Raw genomic sequence first — 16,663 nt, forward strand, 5'->3', positions numbered from 1 at the left:
AAAAAAAAAAAAACCCAGGAATGTATTCTTTCACAGTTCTAGGGGCAAGAAGTCTGAAATCAAGGTGTTGGTGGGGCCATGCATCCTCTGAGACTCCAGGTGGAGCCGTCCTTTCCTCTTCCAGCCCCTGGCCATGGTTGTCGGTCCCTTGGCATCCTTGTGGCTCCATCACTCCCTTCCGTGTCTCTGCTGTCACTTGGCACCCCCCGTGTGTCACTTGGCACTCCCTGTGTGTCACTTGGCACCCCCGTGTGTCACTTGGCACCCCCTGTGTGTCTGCTTTCCGTGCATTTTCGTCTCCCTGGAAGGACGCCTGTGATACTGGATTAGAGCTCACTTCCGTGGTCCTCACCTTCACTTGATTATCTCTGTAAAGACCTTTTTTCCAAATAAGAGCACATTCACAGGTGCAGGGGTTAGGAACTTCAGCATCTCTTTTTGGAAAACATATCTCAACCCATAAAAGATGACTATTAGCCAGCCAGGGAAAGGTGTTGAATAGGTAGAGCCCAGAGTGCATGCGCAGGTTGGGGCCGAGATGTACACGTGGGGGTCGTCAACATGCGGATGGCATTTAAAGCCTTGAGACTCAGTAGGGACACCAAGGGTGTGAGTGGATGGATCCCAGAAGTGATTCCTGAGCTCAGCCCCGGGAAAGTTCAGCCGGTTGGGGAGATGAGAAGCACCTGGCCGTGAGACTAAAGTGAGGAGTCAGAGAAGGAGGAAATCAGGAAAGTGTGGGGCCCTGGGATCCAGAGTGAAGAATATTTCCAGGAAGAGGGAGCGAGACTGAGTCAGATCCTGCTGATGGGTCAGCTCAGAGACAAACACTGGACCCAGCTAAACTGAAGTCCTTGGCAAAATTATTTTATAATTGTTGATAAGATAATCCTAGGCAAAAACTTGCCCATTTTGATTTTTTTTTTTTTTTTTTTTTGAGATGGAGTATCGTTTTGTCACCCAGGCTGGAATGTAGTGGTGCGTTCTCGGCTCACTGCAACCTCCGCCTCCTGGGTTCAAGCAATTCTCCTGCCTCAGCCTCCCAAGTAGCTGGGACTACAGGCGCGTGCCGCCACATCCGGCTAATTTTTTGTATTTTTAGTAGAGATGGGGTTTCACCGTGTTAGCCAGGATTCGCCCACCTCGGCCTCCCAAAGTGCTGAGATTACAGGCGTGAGGCACTGTACCCAGCCTATTTTGATTTCTTTAGTCTATAGCTTTTTAAACTTGTTTTTCAACCTTTTGGGCTATATCTACGTGGTCTGTGTTTATTTCTAAAAGATGTGTTCATTCTGTAAACAACTGGGCATGTGTCTGGACTTGGGATAGATGCTGGGCATAAAATGATGAGTAACATACACACCTGCCCCGAGACATCGTTCACTGGGGAAGATGAGTGACACAATGGGATACAGGGCAACAACCCAATAGCATTGGTCCCTAGGGGACTGCAGATTAAAACCACAGTGAGATACCATTCCACACCCATTAGCATGGTTCACATTGAAAAGACCAACACCACCAAATTTGGGGGAGGATACGGAGCAAATAAACCAAATGGCCCATGGATCCGTTGCTCATGGGAATATAACTTGGTGGACCCACATAGCAGACCTGTTCAGCAGTTTTCTTTAAAACGTTAAAAATGTATCTAATCGGCCGGGTGCGGTGGCTCACGCCTGTAATCACAGCACCTTGGGAGGCCGAGGCGGGTGGATCACGACTTCAGGAGATTGAGACCATCCTGGCTAACACGGTGAAACCCCGTCTCTACTGAAAATACAAAAAATTAGCCGGGCTCGGTGGCGGGCGCCTGTAGTCCCAGCTACTCGGGAGGCTGAGGCAGGAGAATGGCGTGAACCCGGGAGACAGAGTTTGCAGTGAGCCGAGATCGTGCCACTGCACTCCAGCCTGAACGATAGAGCGAGACTCCATCTCAAAAAAAAAAAAAAAAAAAAAAAAGTATCTAGTCTATGATCCAAAAAGTTTCACTCCTAGGTATTTACCGAAGAGAAATAAAAATATATGTCTGCAAAAAGACCTGTACAGTGTGTCCATAGCTGTCTCATTCATAGTAGCCTCAAACTGGACACAACTCAAGGGCCCATCAAAAGCAGAGGCAAATCATGGTGTGTCCCTGCATAGTGAAGAGAAACAAAGGGCTGATGCAACATGAGGATGTCTCAAAGACAAGTTGCACTTAAGAAGCTATGCTAAAAAATCAAACACACAGAAACCTACATCATTACATTTATAGAATGTTCAAGAACTGATGAAACCAGTCCATGGTAACAAAAACCAGAAAGTGGTTGCTTCTGGGGACCAGAAGGGAAAGGGGCATAAAGGGACCTTTTGAGGTGAATAGAAGTTTCTGCATCTTGGTTTGGGACACATGCCAAAACTCACCAGGCGAACATTTAAGATCTTGCATTTTTGTTATACGCAAATTATATCTCAAATAACCTAAAAAACAATGCTTGTGACAGCTGTTCCCAGGTGCTGTGCATGGAGGTGAGGGGCCACCACATGCCAGGAGGAGGCTGGGAAGCATCCTGGGGAGGGGATGTCATGTTGGATCGGGGTTTTCAGGCGAGATTGGAAAAAGCAAGGGGAGGGTGAACCCAGTGGAGGGCTAAACCTGGCCGAAAGCCCAGAGATAAGGAAGAGCTCAGCCTTGGTTTCAAGCACCAAAGGCCTAAAAAGGAAACCCAGTTATTTAACAGAATCCATTCTTTTTTACGGATCAGTGTGTATCTGAGACAAGACCGTTCTCCCCTCTCCAGTGCAAGCTTCTTCATGGACTTTGTTCAGATTTCAATTTTATAATAGCTTTTTGTATTCTCCTCGTCAGTATGCTTTTTTTTTGTTCCAACTGATAAATTATTCTTGCTACTTAGTTTTAAAAACATTATTCAAGAGTATTGCCTTATTAAAATAACCTGATGCTTTCTCTTTTTTTTTTCTCCTTAAAACATAAAAGCTACAGATTCTCGTTGACACTGGAAGCAGTAACTTTGCCGTGGCAGGAGCCCCGCACTCCTACATAGACACGTACTTTGACACAGAGAGGTAAGCGCTGGCCCCTTGGCTGGTGTGCTGGGCCGGGGCACTGCATGATCAACATGTTTCAAAATGCACCAGAGTATAACAGCCAGAAAGCTGTTTCATTTTAAGGGGGATACCGATATGTATGTGTATGTATACACACATGTGGACATGTGTATACATATGTACATGTTCATTCCATCCACAAATCCACAGCAGCAGTCTCCTGATAGCCTTCACACATTTACATGAGATTCATTTTCTAAAAATCCAAGTCAGACACAACTCCTTTAGTTATCCCAAGTTGCAGGGAGCTTGTGGCCCTTTGGTGTTTATTGCAGCAGCTTTAGTTCTGCAGTGGAGGTGGGCTGGAGCAGGGGACGAGGTCTTGGGAGTCTGTGAGGCCACTCTGGCCAGCCAAGGGTGTGGAGTTGCTTCCTCAGCTGAAGGGATACATGGAAACCCACCTTCGCATAGTTCAGTAGGGGTTATGGTGTGGTTCATGGAAGCCATTTCTCTGGGTTTGTTTGCAATACTCATTTGGAAGAGTGAGTTTTGTGAGCACAAAGTATGAAGGGCCAAGACTGGGGCTGCACATGAGCACTTACGGGGTGGAGTTGAGAAAAAAAAGTGGAGCCAGATGGAGGTCTCTGGAATGGAACAAGCCCTGCCCATGCAGGCTTCCGAGCAGCCCTGGGTAGGGTTGTGGGGAGGCCCCCAGCGGCTTGTGGCAGCCTTCAGCTCTGCAGGAGCCCATGGGGTCTAGAGTCACCGCCCTCTCTGAACTGGAAGCTGCTCTAATGCTGTGCACGTTTTGATGTCACAACTATTTTTACGATCCTGAAATTTAAATTCAACGGACAGAACAGGTAAGCTGACATGCTGGTTTGTTTTTTAGGGTCGCGAACCATCTAGAGGCTTGGAACTGTCACATTGGGTTTCCCTACTGTAAATTCTTTTCCTGACTTCCCTTTCTCGCTTTCCTTATCCTCAGTGTTTTGTTCCAGGGAATAAAGGCCAGCTCTAGTTGGGGACAAAAGGAGGGGGAAAGAATAGCTGAAGTCTCCTGAAAATGCCAGGCAATTTAATAAAGCAAGATGATTTGCTGTGTATGAAAGAAAGCATAGAGGAAACCCTGTATATCTGTTCTACCTACACCACATCGTGGGCTCCACTTTGGTGCCATAAATGATGGGGCCTCCTGCACGTATGGCTGCAGCTGCTTGCTAGGGAGAGGGCTGTGGTGGCCAGTGCTCTATGAGGCTTCAGAAAAATATGGCTGGCCCCTCCCTCAAGGAACCTATAGCTTGGTTTATGGCTTCATGTGTTGGTAAGCTTTCTTCATTGATATTCCCGGATACAACACCTGCCTATGATCACTATGTGCCCAGCTGTTGCTATAACCACAAACGTGTGTAGAAGTAGTGGTGGTGTTTCTCTGTGTGTGTGCAGCAGAGGTTTGGTTTACGATGGCTTATGCTGCCCCTTCCCACTCAGATCTGTGATTCATCCAAGTCCTCAGTCCCCAAACAGCCTTCACCTCCAACTGTTCACTCTGGACTGCTCATCATGGAACAGGACTTGGAGTTGGTCCAAACCTCTCATTTTGATTCCTGCAGCACAGGAGGTCAGAGAGACAGGGGACTTGCCCAAGTTCAAGCTTTGAGGCCAGCAGTCCCCAAACCTTCAGCCAACACCTGCTTTTTATAACAAGTGCTTTGTCATTCCCTGAAGTGAATGCAAAGGTCATATGACTTATCTACATACACAGCTCAAAGTGCCCTGACGTAATACGGGGGGAATACAAGGGAAGTAATGTATAACCGGGTAATCAGTACCTCAGTACGTGAACACCCTGGCTCCATGGTGCTGGTAGACCAGGCAGTAGGCAGATGCTGGAGGTGAGTTAACATCACCATGGACAGGTACACCCAGTGTAGACTGATCAAGGCAAGCTGACTTAGACTCACACACCCTAAGCAGCTCAGCTTGCTGTCTTAGACTGTTGTGCTGCTATAAAAGAATACCCAAGGCTGGGGAATTTATAAAGAAAAGAGGTTTATTTGGCTCATGGTTCTGCAGGCTGTACAAGAAGCATGGCGCCAGGCTGTCAGGCTGCTTCCAGTCGTGGTGGAAGGTGAAGCAGAGCCAGTGTGCAAAGATCACATGGAAGAGAGGGAGCAAGGGTAGGGGAAGGACGTGCCGGGCTTTTTTTAACAATCAATCAGCCCTCCCTGGAACTAACAGAGTGAGATCTCAGTCACTATTATGGGCAAGGCACAAAGCCATTCTTGAGAGATCCAACCTTACCACCCAAACACTTTCCACCAGGCCCCACTTCCTACACTGGGGATCAAATTTCAACATGAGAATTGGAGGGGACAGATATCCAAACTCTATCAGTTGTTGATATGATTTTCCAAAATGGAAAAGAATCTCAGGAAAGTTCCAAGAAAAACAGAAAGACAATCAGCTTCCCTGGATTTCCATAGTAGCAAATATGTCATGTATACTAAACCTATGTAGAAAAGATTGTATGCACATGTGAATGGGAGGTGCATTCTGTACTCAGATGATCCAGCAGATTTCACCCATTTTGATGCCCAGAGAGACTTTGGAAAGTGGTGTGGGACGGGAACAATACTTCGTTTTGCACGACCGCCCTTCACATTCCAGGATAACCAGCATGCTTATCAAACACACCCCCAAAGTTTCCAAAACTTCCCCTAGGGGACAGGACCTTCCCCATTGAGAACCACTTATCTGAATAGTCCCTGATGGTCCCAGCCCTGTGTTGTTTCCACTGCCGGGCTCTAGTCTGTACGACACGTTTTCCACGTTTCCCCCTCACTGGGGCTCAGCACACAGGGGCAGAACCAACACATGTGGAGCTTGCGTTTTCTCATTTAGCAATTCTTTTCCCCTTAGAATAGGTTTTTCTCTCATCGTCTGTAGATGCAAGATACAATAGAAAGAAGCAGTAAAGCACAGTAAAGTCAAGGTTAGGGTGATGTGGATAGTTACTTTCCAGATTTAAAGGGAATCATGCAAGTCAAGCCCTGTGGATGGCTACTTTTTTCATGGCAGATAAATAGCAGTTCTGTGGCAGCCGCTCATAGCCAGAGTCCATCAAGGTCAAAGTATGCTTCTCAATCCACACATCCTTTCGCTATGCAGAGGCAATTGTTGAAACCTTCAAGGGTAAATAATACTCCGCATTATCAAGACTATGTGGAATATTTCATCAACCGTAGACAACCCAGCATCTTTCTCAGCTCCCTTCAACTGTGTTCAGTGTTTGGTTGAGCTGTGGTTCTCTTTCAGGCTACCGTGGGACACATCTCTCTTACTTACCGCCTAGCCCTGTTTGGTTTATTCAGGTAGATTTTGTGTCCATCACCAGTTTTGCATTCAAGTGGCAGATGGTTCCTGTTTTCCATCCTTTGGGCTTCTCTAGTCCATATGCGTTTGATGAATATGAAAACTCCTGGGATCATCCAGAACTCATTTGATGACTAAGCCTTCCCTCCTGCTAATCTCACAAGATAATTCAGGATTCCTTGCTACCGTTCTGACCACTCAAGATTCTGATCTGTTTCTCCTTTTGTGGGTAAATAAAAAGAGAAAGAACACACCAGTATCTAGGGAAAGCCCCTCAATGGTTGGTTTCACCCCATTGCCACTTCCACCAATCAAATTCAGCGTACCTTCCTTATTTGCAAGTACTGCAGAGACTGACTTATTACATATAACACATCACTCACCTTTTGGGTGTCTATCCTGGTACTGCCTTTCTTTTCAAGAGACCATTCTTCAACAGAACTGTAAGGTTTCTTCTTGGCTGAATCAGATGTGACACATCCCACTTCCGAGTTTGAGGCGAGTTCTATTCCTTCAACTGCATCCCTGCTACCATGCTTGCTTTGCAGGTTAAATACTTTCTTAGATTGATATTAACTTGTTTCCTTTTATCTGCTTTTTACATGCTTTATTGTGGTTGATATGCTTTATGATTGAAAGATATGAATATTTTCTTTCAATGTCAATTATGTATAATTAATTTGTCTAATGCTTTCATCTAACTTTAGAGTTGGCCTAAGTTATACTTTCAACCATTGTATTTGATGGGAGCCAAGAGACTGTCCTTTTGCCTTCTCAATTTTTGACAAAGGTTTCTTTTCTGAGCTGCAGCTCTCTGCCCTGTGATGTGTCTGTATTTGCTTGTGCTTCTGATCTCTCTTAGTTATAATAAGGTTCTGGTTGGGTTTGTCCGCCTCTGATTCACGTCCTCAGTCGTTGGATATTCAGGTCTAATGCTTCCTGAAACATGTTACAGTAATTGGAGATTTGGCGTGGGGTTCTTTGACAAGATCTCTTTGATTTATGGAATGAGATGTCAGGCTACCATTAGTCATTTGTGAGCTTGTCTTTATCAGAATCCATCTTTTCATGGTGGTGAATGTTCCAGTGAGTTACTATAGAGCAAAAAAAGAAAAAAAGAAAAGAAAAGATCATGTATTTTTTAAATGTACATCTTTTTTAGCCAATAAAATCTCACTTCCAGCTAGTTGGCTTGAAGAGAGATCCAGTATACTCATCCCTTGACCCTCCACGAATCTATTTAGGAAATTAAGTATATTTCCATTAAAATGTCTCCTTACTTCTGTACTATATCCGGGTTGAAGCTCACAGAGCAAGAGACCAATTTATTTTCCTCAGCTAATGTTTGTAAGTGGAATTAGGGACTTCTTTAAGGAGGCTAAACTGGATACAAAGGAAATGGCTTTCCATTCAATGAGGACAGATATTTTTACCTGATTATTGAGATCATTTCTCAAGCATGTCCATCATTTGCCTGGTAGAAGGGGACTTGCTGTTTTGGAGCTTGTGAGCATTTAATGTTATTGAGGATGTTGATGAACCACCAGGCTGGGCAGGCTGAGCTGACCGTGAACCTCAGGGGGTCTCATGCATTCAGGTCTGGTGACTTCGAGAATCACAGAAGATTAAGAGGGGCGTCTGGTCACCTGGGCCAGGACAGTAAGCCCACTGGTAGATTTCAGACCCTGAGAGCCCCAGGGAAGTCCTGAGCGGAATTCTTTAGGAGACTCAGCATTCCCTGGGTCAAGTGGCTCGGGAGAACCAGAGCTGACCCAAGGATTGAACTCTAGAATTCTGCACATCCACCTTCTCTTTTCGTGTTCTCTGCAACCAACAGCAGGTTTCTTTTGAAATAATAAAGTGTTCTGTAGCTCTTTTCCCCTCAGTTCAATTGATTTCACTTTTTTATCCTGCATTCCCTGAGCACTCTTATCAGAGGCAGAACATCTTCTGAATTTGGTTCAAAGTGTTTTTATTGCTGTGAGCGGGCTTTTTCCTGGCCACCCACATCCCTGATTGATTGCTGTTTCTGAGCACCCGGAATGGACATTGCCAAGGAGAAGCACATCCGGGTTTCTTGCTCCATGTATTTAATTATTGTGCAGAGCAATTGAGAGCCAAAGCATTTTAGTCCCAAGAGGTGGGACATTAGAAAATGAAGATGAAGGCATATTTTTTATTTAAAGTGCTGGAAACTCTACGCTAATAATAACCCCTAGAGTCACTTATGATTCTTCTCTGGGGTTTTACTCAGAGGTTTAGTTCAAGGAACCCAGAGAATATGAATATGAACTGAGAATTACCTTTTTTTTTTTTTTTAACATTATCTAGGACTGTGCTTTCTACAAGGCTAGCCACAAGTCACGTGTGGCTATTTAAATTTAAATGAATGTTAAATAGAAGTTCAGCCTTTTAGTTGCACTATAATGAACACATGTTCATTAGTCACAAGCGGCCAGCGTATTGGGCAGAATATTTCTGTCGTCACAGGAGGTTCTGTTGGACAGCGCTGGTGCAGGGCAGAGGGGAACTCTGCTGTTTAGACACCGGTTGCACAAGAGCTTGAAGCATCACCACCTCTCCTTGACCTCGTTAGCTGAGTCACCCCACACACATTTGCTCCTTTCATGGGGTGGTTGGACTTTAGAATGAGACAGCTTTAGATCCAGTAAGAGTAGCTCTATAGGAGCATTTTCCAGAAAACAAACAAACAAACAAAAACATCCTGTTGATATGCTTTGGGTGCAAATCTCATGTTGAAATGTGATTCCCAGTGTTGGACCTGGGGCCTCAGGGCAGGCGTTTGGGTCATGGGGACAGATCCCTCATGAATGGCTTGTTGCTCTCATCAAGGCGATGAGTGAGTTCTCGCTCCGTTAGTTCACATGAGAGCTGGTTGTTTAAAGGAGACAGGCACCTCCTCCTCTCTCTCTTGCCCCAGCTCTCACCATGTAATGTACTGTGTCCCCCTTTGCCTTCCACCTTGAGTGGAAGCTTCCTGAGGCCTCACCAGAAGCAGATGCCAGCAACATGCTTCATGCACAGCCTACAGAACCATGAGCCAAAATCATACCTCTTTTCCTTATGAATTATTCAGCCTTGGGTATTCCTTTATAGCAATGCAAGCATGGCCTAACAGACTTGAATTTTTTTTTTTTTTTTTTGAGACGGAGTCTTGCTCTGTTGCCCAGGCTGGAGTGTAGTGGCGTGATATCGGCTCACTGCAAGCTCCACCTCCTGGGTTCACGCCATTCTCCTGCCTCAGCCTCCCGAGTAGCTGGGACTACAGGTGCCCGCCACCACACTCGGCTAATTTTTTGTATTTTCAGTAGAGACGGGGTTTCACCATGTTAGCCAGGATAGTCTCGCTCTCCTGACCTCGTGATCCGCCTGCCTTGGCCTCCCAAAGTGCTGGGATTACCAGACTTGAATTTTCTAATAATAACTCATAGACTGAAAAAAGGCAGCAAATGATTAATTATAATAATAGCAGCTATTTTGTGGCATATCTCCTGTGTTCCAAGCTTTTGTTCTACATGCTTTACAATATTAACTCTTTTAATCTGCGTAATTAACTTCATGAGGGATGGTATTATATTATCATCATTTTTTAGTTGAGGAAACTGAGGCATAGAGAAATAAATAACTTGGCCCTGGGTCACACAGCTAATAAGGGATTGAACTCATATTTGAACCCAGGCAGTATAACTCCAGCTGCCTCTGGTCTTTCTGGAAATGACACCAAAATATCCAGAGTGCTCCCTCTGTAAGGAGACCAGCAACCTGAGCAGGAAACTAGAGAAGACATACTAAATAGATATGGAGGCTGGTTCAGGTTCTTACTAACACTACAAATTCTATGGAGTTTTCTATAGCCTGGACAAAGTGAAACTAAACTTTTCAAAAGGAAGTCATAGCACTTTAGACTGTTTAAGAAAGATACGATTACTCTACCAGGGTCGGGCAACGTGGCTCACGCCTGTAATCCCAGCACTTTGGGAGGCTGAAGCAGGTGGATCACCTGAGTTCAGGAGTTTGAGACCAGCCTGACCAACATGGTGAAACCCCATCTCTACTAAAAATACAAAAATTAGCTGGGCATGGTGGCATGCGCCTGTAATCCCAGCTATTAGGGAGGCTGAGGCAGCAGAATCTCTTGAACCTAGGAGGTGGAGGTTGCGGTGAGCCGAGATGGCACTATTGCACTCCAGCCTTGGTGACATAGCGAGACTCCATCTCAACAACAACAAACGATTACTCTACCAGACCAGGTAGTATGGTTTGGCTGTGACCCCACTCAGATCTCATCTTGAATTGTAGCTCCTATAATTATCATGTATTGTGGGAGGGACCCAGTGGGAGATAATTGAATCAAGGGGGTGGTTTTTCCCCATACACTGTCTCGTGGCAGTGAATAAGTTTTACGAGATCTGATGGTTTTATGAGGGGAAACCCCTTTCACTGGCTTTCATTTCTCTCTTCCCTTCCCCATGTAAGACGTGCCTTTCACCTTCCACCATGATTGTGAGGCCTCCCCAGCCACGTAGAATTGTGAGCCCATTAAACTTCTTTTTCTTTATAAATTATCCAGTCTTGGGTATGTCTTTATCACAGTGTAAAAATGGACTAATACACCAGGAGTTGGCAAACTCTAGCCTAGGAGGCAAATCTGACCTGCTGCCTGTTTTAGTAAATAAAGTTTTATCAGAACACAGCCATGCAAGTTTACTTAGACATTGTCTGTGGCTGCTTCCACATTACGTTTGAGAGCTGAGTAGTTATCACAGAGATCCTATGGCCTACAAACCTAAAACATCTATTATTTGTTTCTTTATGGAAAAAAATTGCCAACCTCTCTTCTAGATTGTATTCTCCAAGCATTTCAAGATAATTAGTCTTCGTATATTTCTGAACTTGAGGAATGAACCCAAATTGTCAAAATGGACTGAATAATTCAGTATTTTTATTGCTATTCAACATAAGCGTGTGCATCTCCTCCCATGTGGCAGGCACATCTGAATTTATATTGGCACTAAAACTTGACATTCCACCAATCTTCAAATACCCCATTTCAAAGACCTGACTGCATGTTACCTGGGTAATTTCTGGTGGATCCCTTAGTGCTCTAAGGTCCCTCTGTGGTCACTTTTCTGTTTTTGTTCCTGCCCGTTGTCGGGAGATTTGCACACAGAAAACATTCACTGATTGCCTCTCTTACTTTATGATCACGGTGGAGTGAACCAAGATAGTAGGCAAATATTAAAAGCCAACCATCTTTATATTCTGTACCCCGTTATGAAGTTAGAATCAGCTGTTTCCCCAAAATCTGTTTGCCAGACCTTCGTAAAATAATATAAAAATAATACATGCAAAAATGGAGGTACCTAACCACAAGAATAGGAGCCCTCCCACCCCCAATCCTGCCACCCCAGCTGGCCACTGTTAATATTTGAGTGTAATAAATAGTTTTGAAGGAGAGTCTGTCTCATTGATGTATTTTTCTTTTAACTTTTTCTCTACATCATTTAAAATTTCTTAGAAAAAGAAACATTTTTTCCTTGGCACATAATAGTGCATCATATGGATATGCTGTAATTTACTGAACTGTTTCCTTGTTGCTGAGCATTTGGATGGTTTCCAACTGTTTGCTGTTATACATAAAGCATCACGACCATCTTGGCACATGAACCCCTGTCTGCTTCCTGGGTGTCTCCTTAGGGTCAGATTCTTAGAAGTGCAGTTACTGAATTAAAGATAGTTAACATTTTTAACACTTATCAGATATACCAAGAATGAATTAATGAATAAAAGGCCAGATAGGGTGGCTAACGCCTGTAATCCCAGCATTTTAGGAGGCTAAGGCAGGAGGATTACTTGAGCCCAGGAGTTTGAGACTAGCTCAGGCAATATAATGAGACCCTGTCTCGGCAAAAAAAGAAAGAAAAATATTAGTTGGGCTTGATGGTGTGCACCTGTAGTCCCAGTTACTTAGTAGGCAGAGGTGGGAGGATCTCCTGAGCCCAGGAGTTCAAGGCTACAGTGAGCCATGATTGCGCTATGGCACTCCAGCCTGGAAGACAGAGCAAGACCTTTTCTTTAAAAGAAATAATAAATGAATGAATGAATGAATGAATGATCATGTCATCTCCAAACTTCTTTACTGACCTTAAGCAAGACTGCACTAGTTCATGTAATCCTACAACAAAGACTTATTAACATGTGTTAATGTTCGCAGACTGATTATTAAAACAGAGTGAAATCAAGCCTGCAGGCGAGCAGGATCGCTTTAGCATGATCTACTGGGTGATTTGATATTTAGCTCAGGATTGTGATCGTTTTCTTAGGAGGAGCGTGGTTTGAGTTCACAGATATTTGCCTAGAGATGTTTCTTAGGTTCCTTCCTATATTCCAGCAGTTTTCAAACTCAAATGGGCGTAGGAATGACCTTGCAGGGTGGGACTCCCCAGGGCCATGACACTTGCTGTCCTCTCTCCACAATGCTCTGCCCCTAGAGAGCCCCAGTTCTCACTGTCTTCATTCAGGTCTCATGCAGACATGGTCGGATCCAAGAGTTCTCTCCAACTGCTGGGTCACTTGAGGTCCCCTTGCCTGCTTTGTTCCCTGGGTGGCTCTCGTCCCCGTAACCACCATTCCCGCATTCATTGTCTCTCCTCACTACAGCATAAACTGAGGGGGCAGGACTTTCCTCTGATCTTGTGAATGTCATTCTGCGTCAGTAGCTCTTACCTCCAGGGCCATGTGAGTGTCAGGCTCTCGGTCATGTCACAGTGATTCATGTTCTGGCATGCCATTAGCGTCACTGCCCATATTTTGGTGTGAGTATAATCACCTTTGGGGCATTGGGGGAGAATCTTGAGAAGGACCTGTGACATGAAGGACCTGGGCTTCAGCAGGTAGGGCTTGGTCATTATTTGTCACATGAGTTGTATGTGTGAACCTGAACCCCAGCTGCTGCGGGCACAAGCTGGTGGAGCCTCCCTCTGGGATGCCGGCACCTACCCGTGTCACAGAGCAGCAGCGCAGCAGCCCTGCAAAGCCGGAGGGCCAGGCAGGTGCCAGATTGGGTTGTGTCCTTCAAAGGGTCGTGTCCTACAGTGGCCAAGCAAAGCACCTGACTTACAGGGTTTAACTTGGGTATAGGGAAAAATTAAACTCAAGCCACATGTTCACACCAGTGCATCCCTTCCACATGACATGGAAAACACTGTTACCAAAACATTAGCGATTATGTTTTTGGGGGAAGCTGTCGCTTTGTTAACATTGATGCCGTTCATGATAAAGAGTCGCTTACAGGCTTACAGTAGACTTTCTGTGTTTAGGATAGCTGCCTTGGACATGGCAACCTTATCTTCGTGGTTCGGGAACATGGATACATAAGAGAATACAAGGGGCTTAGCCAGGCGCGGTGGCTCACGCCTGTAATCCTAGCACTTTGAGAGGCCAAGGCAGGCAGATCACAACGTCAAGAGATCGATACCATCCTGGCCAACATGGTGAAACCCCGTCTCTACTAAAATTACAAAAATTAGCTGGGCGTGGTGATATGTGTCTGTGTTCCCAGCTACTCAGGAGGCTGAGGCAGGAGAATCGCTTGAACCCGGGAGGCGGAGGTTGCAGTGAGCAGAGATCACACCACTGCACTCCAGCCTGGGTGACAGAGCAAGACTCCGTCTCAAAAATAAATAAATAAATATAAAATAAAATAAAATGAATACAATATGCTTTTCTTTCTCCAGGTCTAGCACATACCGCTCCAAGGGCTTTGACGTCACAGTGAAGTACACACAAGGAAGCTGGACGGGCTTCGTTGGGGAAGACCTCGTCACCATCCCCAAAGGCTTCAATAGTTCTTTTCTTGTCAACATTGCCACTATTTTTGAATCAGAGAATTTCTTTTTGCCTGGGATTAAATGGAATGGAATACTTGGCCTAGCTTATGCCACACTTGCCAAGGTAAGGCTAATCCATGGATTTAAGGAAATCAAATAATAGGATGAGATTCTGAAAATCAATCATTAAAGGGCTGACACATGAGTCTTGGGCTGTTCTTGGAGACAGTGAGAACCATGTGGTGGAAACAGACCAGCATTCACACAATTATATTTCCAAGCATTTTTTAAATTGAAGGTAAACAGGATGATCTTGGAATCTTCCTGTAAGACAGACTAATAGCATTAACTTTTTGTTTTATTTTCATTTTATAGTTTAAAATGTTAACAGAATTTGAATCACGTAGATTGTGGTGTGTGTTTAGGAGTTTTTACTAAGGTAGGATTAAAAGAAAACACATTTATTAAATTCATACTTTTGCGTGAAGATGGAGCCTGCGGGTGGCCCTGGAATGCAGGCAGGGGATGGTGCCCTCCGCCAGGCTGGGACGTGGCCTGTTTTCCTGGCTCTGCAGGGGACACCTCCGAGGAGACACCCAGCACGGGAATATGGGCAGCCTGAAGGCATGCCCTGGGGAGAGCCAGCCCTTCCCAGTGGTGGTGAGCCCCAGAGGAATTGTGGAACCCTGCTCTTGCCATCACCAGAGCCTCCCCAAATGGGGAAAGACAGAATTGGATGTTCCCCAGATATTTGTACTTGGGGAAATAATGTCTGTATGCAGGAGGAGGGAGGCAGGCAGGCAGGGGAATTTCCACCTGGAGGCATTGCCAAAGGCAGGCGGGAGTAGACACTAGGGGTGTGTGCTGGGCTCCTGGAGTCCACATGGGTTTGCATGGATCGAGAACTGCAGAAGGAAACCAGCTCTCCTGGCCCCGTACCTGGGCACCACGCCCTGGCCTCACCTTGCTCAGCATTAGGCTTGGAACCAGAGCTACGTGTGGAAGGAAACAGAAGTGATTGCTTTAGCAACAGGCCCCCACTGTCCCATGAGGATAATCTTCCCATCTGGAAGAGCATTTGTTCCAGCTCAAGTTTATGAGCAGATGGGGGTGGGGTGGGGAGGGCAAGAGGAATTTTACAACCCTTGGCCCCTCCAAGGAGACAGAGTCACAATTACTGAGAGCCTATTAGGCCCTAGGCTGAGAAGATACAAGATAAGATGTGGGTCACTCAGTGCTCATGACTCCCTTGTGAGGCATACTTTGTAAGGTCGTATTCTCCCCATTTTCTTAAAGGTTGTATTCTCCCCATTTTCTTCTTCTTTTTACTTTTTTATTTTTTTTGAGAGAGAGTCTCACTCTATTTCCCAGGCTGGAGTGCAACAGTGTAATCTCAGCTCACTGCAACCTCTGGCTCCCGGGTTCAAGTGATTCTTGCACCTCAGCCTCCCAATTAGCTGGGACCACAGGCACACGCCACAACGCCTGGCTAAGTTTTGTATTTTTGGTAGAGATGAGGTTTCACTATGTTGGCCAGGCTGGTCTCAAACTCCTGGGCTCAAGTGATCCATTCACATCAGCCTCTCAAAGTGTTGGGATTATGGCATGAGCCACCGTGCCTGGCCTTATTCTCCCCATTTTCAAGATGTGGGGATTGAGGGTCAGTGAGCTGTTGCCCCTTTGAAGTCAGAGCATGGATCTTCTCACTGTCTGCGGAGCCAGGGTTGGCTCATGAACCTTTTGTCCTCTGTATCATAGGGAATTGCAGACGGATGAAAACTTGTGTTCCTAAATACATTTTCAAAATGCTTTATCTTATGTGACTGGAAATGAAAGATGTATATGACTGGTTTTATGCGAATTGTTCCAAAGATGATAGAGTAAACCTAAATTGCCTGGAATTAATAATATGTAAAGCTTCTGTGAGAACAGACCCCTTCGGGGTTTGCTCAGACCTCCTGACTCTCCGTGCGACATTTTATCTTTTCATTTATGAAATTCCAAGATTACTGACAATTGGCTTCCCATTTCCAGGGTTTGAGGAGACAGCAATAGGACTCATAGGAAGCAGAGTGTGGCTGGGAACAGGGCCTGCAGGGTGGGCTGGGCGGACTGCTCACAGGGGTCTTTGAGACAGGTGGGCTGAGCGCTCTGCAATGATCAGGTTGTGTGGTGGCCCCTGGTCCATTCCAGGGGCTTCCTGTCAAGGCTGTGTCAGGAACACCTACTGGGCTTCTAACACTACAGCTGCCTGGGCCCCACCGCTGCTGAATCAGGTTCTCTCAGGGTTGGCTGTGGGCACCTGGATGCTTTTAAGTCCCTAGAGGGATCCCGAGGCACGGCCCTAGTGAAGGACTTGACAGAATGATTGCAGCTCCTTCACTGTG

General features: G+C 45.5%; 1 protein-coding gene across 1 annotated transcript in view; it reads left to right on the forward strand.

Annotated features, from left to right (window-relative positions):
• The window catches only part of BACE2 (beta-secretase 2), a 107,821-nt gene that overhangs the window by 54,764 nt on the left and 36,394 nt on the right, over positions 1–16,663 (forward strand). The window contains exons 2-3 of the mRNA XM_009233980.4: positions 2,981–3,069; positions 14,184–14,400. Of these exons, the coding sequence (XP_009232255.3) occupies positions 2,981–3,069; positions 14,184–14,400 (306 nt within the window). The remainder of the gene's footprint in view (positions 1–2,980; positions 3,070–14,183; positions 14,401–16,663) is intronic.

Source organism: Pongo abelii, chromosome 22 (genome assembly GCF_028885655.2).
Source record: "Pongo abelii isolate AG06213 chromosome 22, NHGRI_mPonAbe1-v2.0_pri, whole genome shotgun sequence".
Classification (NCBI taxonomy): Eukaryota; Metazoa; Chordata; class Mammalia; order Primates; family Hominidae; genus Pongo; species Pongo abelii.